Raw genomic sequence first — 8,765 nt, 5'->3', positions numbered from 1 at the left:
CCCCCCCCCCCACGACAGAATATGCCCCGAGTCACGCACCCGGGGCGGCCTTGCCGCCGAAGATGAACACACGCGGGACAATGTCGCGGCGTTCCTCGGCCGACGCCTCCTTGATGCGCAGGTACCGGTGGACCACGCCAAGGATGTTCATCAGCTGGCGCTTGTACTCGTGAATGCGCTTGACCTGCACATCGAAGAGGGCCTCCGAATTGACGGGCCCCTCGCCGGCGGTGTCCACATGCTTCTGGATGTACTCGGCCAGGGACTCCTTCCGGGTGCGCTTCACCTGGCGCCACTCCTGCTGGAAGTCCTCGTCGTCGGCGAAGGCCTTGAGCCGGGACAGCTCGGTCAGGTCCTTCAGCCACCGGTTGGAGCCCAGGCGCTTGGTGATCAGGGCGCTCAGCTGGGGGTTGGCCACATGCAGCCACCGCCGAGGGGTGATGCCGTTGGTGATGTTGACGAACTTGTCGTCGCCGTAGAACTCGGCAAAGTCGCGGAAGAGCTGCGCCCGCCCCATGCAGGTCGAAGGGCCGACGCGGCGGATGCGCCGGCGCCGGCAAGCCCCCCAACGCCAAAAGGAGTGTCACTCGGCGTTAGACACCACGAGGCAGCCCTGGGCTCCGGTCCGCCCACAGTGTGGACCTGCCGCCTGCTCCCCCCTCCCCCGCCCGGGCCCCGTCCCCTCGGCCGGCCCACTCTTGCCCGGTGCCGGCCCCTCCTCCGGGATGGCGAAGCCCCCCCCACGCAAGGAGAATGAACGGGCCAACAAAAAAGCATGCACGGAGCCCGGCGCCGAGAACGCACCTTCGACCGAACAAGGTCCGAGTGGATGCGCGCCACACCGTTGACAGTGTGCGACCCAACCACCGCCAGGTACGCCATGCGGACCATCTGCTGGTGGCCCTCCTCGATGATGCTCATGCGGCGGAGGCGCTCGTAGTCCCCGGGGAAGCGCTGCTCCACCGACCGCAGGAAGTACAGGTTGATGTCGAAGATGATGCGCATGTGCCGAGGCAGGAGGCGCTCCATCAGCGACACGGGCCAGCACTCCAGGGCCTCCGGCAGGACCGTGTGGTTGGTGTAGGCATACACCCGCTGGACCAGGGCCCAAGCGATGTCCCACTCGAGGCCGTGCTCGTCCACCAGGACACGCTGTAGCTCCACAATGCCCAGCGAGGGGTGGGTGTCATTCAGCTGGATGCCCACCTTGTTGGGGAGCTCGCTCCAGGGGAGGTTGAGCTTGCTGAAGCGCCGGAGGATGTCCTGCAGGGTGGCGCACACGAAGAAGTACTGTGCTCGGAGGGGGGGGGGGGGGGGGGACGCCCCCACCTGTGTCTGGCGGGTCCGGGGGAGGGGGGGGGGTTTCTGCGGGAAAAAAAACATAATATAATACGCCGCGCTACTGTGGTGTTGAGAAGTCAACCCGCCACCCCCCCCCCGCCCGATGGCTGCCATGGAGCAGAGCACTTGGGCCGTACCTGCTGCTTGAGGCGGAGCTCCTTCCCGGCCGGGGTGTTGTCGTTGGGGTACAAAACCGAGGTGATGTTCTCGGCGCGCTGCTTCTCGGCAACGGACTTTTCGTACTCACCGTCATTGAAGGAGGAAAGGTCGAATTGCTATATGTCCAAGTCACATGCAAGCATGCGTGTCCGGCCAGGAGAGCGCAAGCCAACGGAGCGCCCGGCCCAGGGCCCGGTGGTGTCACGTTAGAGACGCTGTCCTTGGTCACATAGCAAGAAGGGAGTAACATGCATGCGGAAGCCCTGTTCCTGCCGCTCGCTTCGCCTTCGCTCCCCCCCCCCCCCTCCCTCTCGCTCGCGCGCTCTGTCTCTCTTTTCCTTGCCCCGGGCCATGGCCTCGATCTCCACATCGGGGCCCGGGCATGGGCACACAGACCACCGGCCGACGACGCACACGCTGGGGCTTGCTCGACCACAGGCGGATGTTCAGCACCGTGTCGGTATCGTAGCCGGGGATCGGGACATCATAGGCGACGGCCTGGACAAACTCGGCCGGCTCCCACCGGGCGGCCGGCTGGCCGGGCTGGCCGGCACGCCCGGCCGAGTCATTGTGCACACTGCCATAGAAGCCCACCGGGTAGGCGACATCCACGCGAGCCACCTCCCAGGGGTTGGTGAAGCGCAGCCAGTAGTCCGGGTACTCGACCTGGTCCTCGCCATTGCGGATGCGCTGCTCGAAGATGCCATACGTGTATCGGAGCCCGTAGCCCAGGGCCGGGTAGTCCAGCGTGGCCAGCGAGTCCATGTAGCAGGCGGCCAGCCGGCCGAGGCCGCCATTGCCGAGCGCCGCGTCGGTCTCCTGGTCGTACAGCGTCTCAAAGGCGAGGCCCATCTCGCGCAGGGCCTTGGAATAGGCCTCCTCCATGTCCATGTTGATCACGCAGTTTTGCATGGTCCGACCCATGAGGAACTCCAAGGACAGGTAGTACACGCGCTTGGGGTTGCTCCGGGTGAAGTGCTGCTGCGTGGAGATCCACTTGTGGATGAGCTGATCGCGCACGCTGCGATCCGTGGCCCATGGAATGGGGGGAGCGGGGTGAGAGCGGGCCTCCCGGCAGGCATGCCATGTATTATGTTCGCCAGGCTGGCCGGCACAGGATCCCTGGCCAAAGACAGGCCCTCAAGAACGTACCTGTGGGCGGCCGCCTGGTAGGCGCCGAACTCGTCCAGGTTGTACGGGGTCCGAGCGAGGGTCGAGTAGACATGGTTGACGAAGGACCGCTGGATGGAGCTGGTGTCTGTTGCGCATGTCATCCGAGGGTCAGCCAATGTATCACGGAGCCCGGCATTGTGGCTCCCCTCCCTTCTCGGCCACGCCCTTGGGAGCCCCCCTTGCGGGGAGAACAGTCGACTTCCCCGGACCAGGGGCACGAAGGATGGCAAGCGAGCAGAGGAGGCGGGCAGGGAGGGGGGATCTTTGCGCACCGACACTCTCGCAGTCCTTGCGAATCTTGTTCCACAACTCGAGGGTGGCGATGTTGGACAGGTCGACCTCGGTGATGGACTGGTCCAGGGGCAGGTCCTCGGGGCCGCGTGGCGAGAGCTACTTGCATGGGGGGATGTCAGTGGGGGCAGCAGCAGTAGGCAGAGCAAAAGGTGTCAGCAGGTGTTTGCGCCAGGCGCCAGCTCCCAGGAACAGGAGCCGAGTGACTGGAGGGGGGGGATGGACGGCGCGGCGGCTGGGCCCCGTCCTGGCGGGCGAGGCCCCGGGCCCCACATTCCAGCGCTCTGCAACGCCCCCCCCTTTTTACTCCCCCCTGGAGGGCCCCGTGTCCCATGTCGGCCACGCGTGCGCGGCCCAACTCGGGCTGGCCATTTCTCCTCGCCCTCGGCCCGGCCGTCCCGTGCGCCGTCCCCGGCCAGGGGAGGGGGGGGGGGGGCGGGCGGGGCGGGGAGACTGAGACGGTACCTTCTCGATCTTGCGCAGGAGCAAACCCGGGGGCGGGCTCTGTTGCGCGGTGGCCGGGACGGGCCAGGTGCAGGCGGGTTGGCAAGGGGAGCTGGTCAGACGGCGTGTCCCAAGGGCGGGGGCGGAGGGGGCATTGGCGACCTGCTGCGACACACCTTGTTGTAGCCGGCCAGGAAGGTGTCGTGGCTGTCATGGAAAACCATGCGGTCGTCCTTCAGGTCGCCCTCGGTCGAGGACATGATGTTGCCCTCGAACTCGTTTTTGGCATAGTTGACGGCCGTGTTGGCCGATGGCGGTGGGGGGACCATGGGTAAATGGGTCACGAAGAGCGGCCGAAGGGAGGGGGCTAAGTGGGGGCGGGGCGGGGGGGGGGGGGGGGGGGGGGGGGGGGGGGGGGGGGGGGGGGGGGGGGGGGGGGGGGGGGGGTCAGAGCACGCCCGAGAAAGTGACCCAGGGGCTGGGCAATGGCAGATACCTTTTTGGAGCGGGCGGAGGGTAGGGAGGCGGAGGGCGGCGGGATGGCCGAGGGAGAGGGATTGCACAGGGTGCGTGCCTGCGAGGCGGGGTAGGGATGGGGGGGGGGGGGGGGGGGGGGGGGGAAAACGCGGGGGGGGGGGGGGGGGGGGGGGGGGAGGGGGGGGGGGGGGGGGGGGGGGGGGGGGGGGGGGGGGGGGGGCGGGGGGGGGGGCGGGGAAGGGGTGCCGGCGAGTCCCCGCATGCGGCCCGGCCGGTCGGGGCATTTAAATGGGGGGGGGGGACGGGGAGGGAAAAGATGTGGGTTCTCTTTCTCTCTCTAAGGCAGGGTGGCCGGGCAGGGTGGCCAGCATCCTGCCTCCCCACACAACCCGCTCAAAGGTCCCGGCTGGGGCCGTGGGTTTATCAAGCGCAGGGAGCACACATCCTCCGCCTCCCCCGACTGGGAGGCCTTCTCCCTGCAGCTCCACGACAGCGCAGTGCCCCCCGTGTTTGGCCCAGCCGGCTGACTTCGAGATAGCTCCCTTCGCTGGTGCGGATGTGATGCACACAGATACGCAACGAATGGAAAAATGTGTGTGTATGAGCGAGGGGGGGGGGGGAGGAGGAGGGGGGGGGGGACGCGCATGCCCGGGGGACAAACGCGCTCTAGACTCTCGGACGGCTAGTCCGGCCGGAAGCCTGATTGTGCCAATGAACACCGGCTAGATTGGCAATCCCCCCCACAAGAGCAGGGATAGTGCCCGGGGGGTGCGGCGGGGAGTGGGGGCCAAGGAGGGATGACCTCGCTTCCCCCCCCCCTTCCCTGCCCCGGACGGGCCTCCCGTCAGGAGGCCGACTCGCAGCCGCGACGCCTGACGCACGACCGCGGCCTACCGTCAGGCCATCCGGCCTGGAGATGGCGAAGCAAGGGGGAGCCGATGACCGTACTGGAAGGCGTTCAGGCAGGGAGGGCCCGATCGGGGGAGGCGTGCGCCGATCCGGCGAAGACAGGCCCGGAACGTTGGGCCGAAACAGAGAGGAAGAGAGAAAGAGAGAGAGGGCGAGAGAACCCCGCGTCCGACATCACCCGCCTCTTGGTGCCCTCCGCCGCTCGGAAGGCCCAATGACGCGGACGCCGGGCGGTGCCGATATTTGTTCATGGACTTTGAATAGCGTGAGAAAATGCGCATACTGCCAACCCATCCTCGGGGTCCGCCCGATGAGGGCAGCCCGGCTGGCGTCGCGGCGCCGCTGTTCCTCTCACGCTGGGCCCTCCTGCTCTGGCCAGGGGCGCGTGGTTAATGCGCGTTTCTGGGCATAACCCGCGCAGGGGGCGCCGGCAGTGTGCATCGCCATTTTTGCCCAAACTCAAGGGGCCGCGGTCGGCTGCGGGCCGCCCAGGCAATGGACACACGGCCGGCGTACCTGCACCAGCATGCCCTCGTCTGACTGCCCGCCTGACTCCTACGCACACGCCCACTCAAGTCCCCATACACACACACACACACACAGACGCGTGCCCCCACGCACAAACATCCGCCGCCGGGCCACCGGGCCAGGTGTCACATTTCGCGGCCCGTCAAATGCTCACCCTCCCCTAGTAACTAGCCGGTCCGTCCCACCTGCATGCGTGTCCCCCCCCCCCCCCCACTGCCAGCCCCAAAGGCATGCAGCTCAAGCGTGCGGTCCCGGGGGAGGCTGCCTCGCAGGGGCCGAAAACCTCCGGAGAAGGGTGGCTAATTAATACGGCAAGGCTAACCTGGCCAGCCGGCCCGGTCGCCCACACCTCCGCCCCCGCCCGCGCCCACACCCATCCGACAGGCCGACCGGGTGGGGGGGGGGGATGCATGGGCGATGATGAGGGGGCGGGCGGAGGGTGGTGAGATGATGGTGGCCGGTCGCATCCCCCGCGTCTTCTGCCCAGTGCACAACATCACCCCCCCCCCCCCCCCCCCCCCCCCCCCCCCCCCCCCCCCCCCCCCCCCCCCCCCCCCCCCCCCCCCCCCCCCCCCCCCTCGTCCCCCAGCCGGGGCCCGCCCGTACACCCACAGCGCGCCCGACCGCCGAAGGTTGCCCCACCCCACCGGCAAGGACGCTTCTCCATCGTTACCGGGGCGAACGCCTGGCCCAGGAGGGCGCGCTGGCCCCGTGGGGCCTTTCCTAAACAAACCAAGGAGGTGTGATCTCACAGAACTAGCACGTGGGGCATCTCCCTTGGAATTTGGTCATATGCCTCCGGTGCGGGGGGAGCTCAGGGATGCCAGAGGAGGCATCTAGGCCCCTCGGGTCACCCTTGTCTTCCGGCTGCCCCCCTTTTTGTCCGGTGGCGAGGAAGGCACCCGGCCCGGCCTTCCGGGGCACGGGCAAGTCAGTCCCCCGATGTATGGGGCCCGCGTTCAGACGTTGGCCTCGTGTCCGGCGTGGTGGTTGTCCCCCCCCCCCGCGGACACATTCAGACACGGCTGTTGTCACATCCCAGGCGAGCGCCGATGAAAAGTCCGCCCCCAACTTGCTGGCGCCTGCGAGGCAATGACACAGACCCCCTCCCCCCATCTCCCGCACGCCCCTCCCCTCTGGACGCGCGCATCTCCCCCCCTCTCCCCCCTTCCATCCTCTTCGACAAGATGGCCGTCCCGACCCTGCTCACCGCCGACGAGCGCAGCACCCACCTTGCTCCCCTGCTTGCCAAGGGCTGGACCATGGTCGAGGGGCGCGACGCCGTCAAGAAGACCTTCCTCTTCAAGGACTTTGTCCATGCTTTCGGGTTCATGTCTCACGTTGCCCTGGTGGCCGAGTCCAAGAACCACCACCCGGAGTGGTTCAATGTCTACAACCGCGTGGAGATCACCATGTCCACGCACGACTGCTCCGGCCTCTCCTTCAACGACATCAACCTGATCAAGGTCATCGAGGAGGCCGCCACCGCCGCCGGCGCCAACCTCTAAGTGTTTGCCCGACGTCCGCTGGCTGCCCGTGGCCGGCCGCCCTCTGAGAGACAGAGAGGTCTCGCCGGAGGGTCTCCCGCCACTCCGATCGAGGAAGGCAAGAAAGATGCCAATAAATGCCCACGACCTTGTGTCCCTCTCGGGCACGGCCTCGTGCGCCCCCCCCCCCCCCCCTCTCCGCGCACGCATGCATTGATGTGGGATTTGTATTGTTTTGGTTTCTTGCTGAGGACACTCCTTCCTGAGAGGCACAAAAGAGCAGGGCAAGGCCCGGAGGTAGGCATATGCGCGTGGACAGAGGCGCACATGTGCATCTACACACATGTGCATGCATCTGCCGCCACGAGGTGGCCGAAAGAAGAGGAGGGGCCGGCTGGCCAGGCGAAGGGAGACAGGGGAAGGCACAAGAAGGCAGGCGTATGCGAATGTGCCCAAGAGGCAGGCCGGGGGGAGCCCCGTCGGCCGTCCTGTCCGGCTCGCCGGCTCAGAGGCGCGAGCGCTTGGACTTCTGTGTTGGGGCCGGCGTCACGACAGGGGCCGGCTCGGGGATGGCCAGGCCCAGCCGGGAAATGAGTTCCGAACCGCCGGGCGATTGGTGGATGATCTTCGGGAGGAAATGCGAAGGTGGCGAAGGGGAGGAAGAGGGAAAAAGGACAGTCAGTGGCCGGCCAACCAGCGTGCAGGCAGGCAGCCCCCGACCAATAGGTGGGACGTAAAGACACACACACACACACACACACACACACACACACACACACACACCTTCAATACCCGGTCGGCATCCGAACGGGCGTCCGTGTCGACAAGCCGGTCCTCGATGGCTGGACCCTGAGTCACGCGCTTCTTGGTGTTCTTGTTGTCAGACGCATCGCTGCTGGCCGGGCCGGTCAGGGACGAGCCGCTATTCGGCGGCATGTTGGCCGAGCCGGTCCTCCGGCGGAGCTTCCGCGGCGGAGCGATGCGGTTGTGACTTTCCGACGTGGGGTCTGCCAGAAGGGGGGGGGGGGGGGGGGGGAGGAGAAAACAGACCCAGGTGAGTCGGTGTGGTGCCCAGACAGGTGCCATGGCAACGGGGGGGTGGGAGGAGTACGCACCGACACCCAGGTCGAAGCTGGACAGGCGCTCGTCGTCCAGGCGTCGACGCGCATCAGCAAGGTGCTCGAGAAGCTTGTCGCGAGCGCCCTTGTAACTGTTGTCGAAATCCGCATTGATGGTGCGGCACTCGGCCTGGTACACGATTTCCTCCTTGCGCAGGCGGTAATTGTACCAGTGCAGGGCTCGGGCCAACTTGTCCGACCGACGCAGGAGCAGGTTGTCCAGGTTGTCATCCAGGTCCGGATGCGTGCCTGAGTGGCGCCGAGCGTGGTCGACAGCAGGGCCGGAGGGTGAGCAGGGCGAGCAGGGGGTCAGAGAAGAAGTGCCAGGCGCATGGCTGGGCGGTCGAGCAGGGACATACCCTTGGACACCAGCTCAATTTCGCGCTCGATGGCCGAGGCCTTCTCGATGAAGAGATGGTCACGAAGCTCGAAGAACTCCTTCTCGATGAGGCAAAGATGCTCCAGGACATTACGCCTCCGGATGGCGGCGTCGTTCTCGGCTAGATGTATCGGCAGAGGGGGGGGGGGATGGGTCAGGCACCGTATCGGCGGCAGGGAGAGGGGGAAGAGCTGGCCCGAAGGAATGGGAGCGAGGCGCACCCTCAGAGTCGAAGCCGCCGACGTCCTCAGGGTCTATTGAGCTACCGGGGGAGTCAACGTCCGACGGGTCGGGAGAGGTGGCATCGGAGTTGATGCTTGAGTTGTGGGTGGACCTCGACATGGCAGTGGAAAGCGCAGTGGCGCACAGACCAGCAGAGGGGGAGGATGTGCAGGGGGGAGGGGAGGAGACAGAGAGGGGGGGGAAAGAGGGGTTTGGAGGGCAGGATGCCGGCGGGGG

At 67.0% G+C, this 8,765-nt stretch overlaps 3 protein-coding genes across 3 annotated transcripts in view; 1 reads left to right on the top strand and 2 right to left on the bottom strand.

Annotated features, from left to right (window-relative positions):
* H696_04878 (starch phosphorylase) overlaps nt 1-3,999 on the bottom strand; it is a 5,678-nt gene extending 1,679 nt beyond the window's left edge. Inside the window, exons 1-9 of the mRNA XM_009498743.1 lie at nt 3,905-3,999; nt 3,585-3,775; nt 3,430-3,468; nt 2,946-3,063; nt 2,653-2,758; nt 1,915-2,521; nt 1,479-1,616; nt 805-1,290; nt 40-502 (exon numbers count right to left, since the gene is read on the bottom strand). Coding sequence (XP_009497018.1) covers nt 40-502; nt 805-1,290; nt 1,479-1,616; nt 1,915-2,521; nt 2,653-2,758; nt 2,946-3,063; nt 3,430-3,468; nt 3,585-3,737 — 2,110 coding nt within the window. The 5' untranslated portion in view covers nt 3,738-3,775; nt 3,905-3,999. The remainder of the gene's footprint in view (nt 1-39; nt 503-804; nt 1,291-1,478; nt 1,617-1,914; nt 2,522-2,652; nt 2,759-2,945; nt 3,064-3,429; nt 3,469-3,584; nt 3,776-3,904) is intronic.
* A 2,510-nt stretch (nt 4,000-6,509) lies between these two features.
* H696_04877 (4a-hydroxytetrahydrobiopterin dehydratase) lies at nt 6,510-6,830 on the top strand (the record flags this gene model as incomplete). Its single annotated transcript, XM_009498742.1, has 1 exon — nt 6,510-6,830. The coding sequence occupies one exon, from the start codon at nt 6,510-6,512 to the stop codon at nt 6,828-6,830; it is 321 nt and encodes a 106-aa protein (XP_009497017.1).
* A 196-nt stretch (nt 6,831-7,026) lies between these two features.
* Nucleotides 7,027-8,738, bottom strand: H696_04876 (hypothetical protein). Its single transcript, XM_009498741.1, has 5 exons — nt 8,528-8,738; nt 8,287-8,427; nt 7,925-8,176; nt 7,593-7,816; nt 7,027-7,434 (listed from the first exon to the last, which is right to left on the bottom strand). The coding sequence occupies exons 1-5, from the start codon at nt 8,646-8,648 to the stop codon at nt 7,315-7,317; spliced, it is 858 nt and encodes a 285-aa protein (XP_009497016.1). The 5' UTR covers nt 8,649-8,738; the 3' UTR covers nt 7,027-7,314.
* Nucleotides 8,739-8,765: the final 27 nt, after the last annotated feature.

Source organism: Fonticula alba (genome assembly GCF_000388065.1).
Source record: "Fonticula alba strain ATCC 38817 unplaced genomic scaffold supercont2.8, whole genome shotgun sequence".
Lineage (NCBI taxonomy): Eukaryota > Rotosphaerida > Fonticulaceae > Fonticula > Fonticula alba.
This window is presented reverse-complemented; position numbering and strand designations above follow the sequence as displayed.

Bases quoted from the DNA above. Each gene is read 5' to 3' on its own strand.
- H696_04876 (XM_009498741.1), bottom strand. From the start codon at position 8,648: ATGTCGAGGTCCACCCACAACTCAAGCATCAACTCCGATGCCACCTCT. The intron at 8,428-8,527 runs GTGCGCCTCGCT...CGATACATCTAG, and splicing joins CGGCGGCTTCGACTCTGAGG to CCGAGAACGACGCCGCCATC. The intron at 7,435-7,592 runs GTGTGTGTGTGT...TTCCTCCCGAAG, and splicing joins ATGCCGACCGGGTATTGAAG to ATCATCCACCAATCGCCCGG.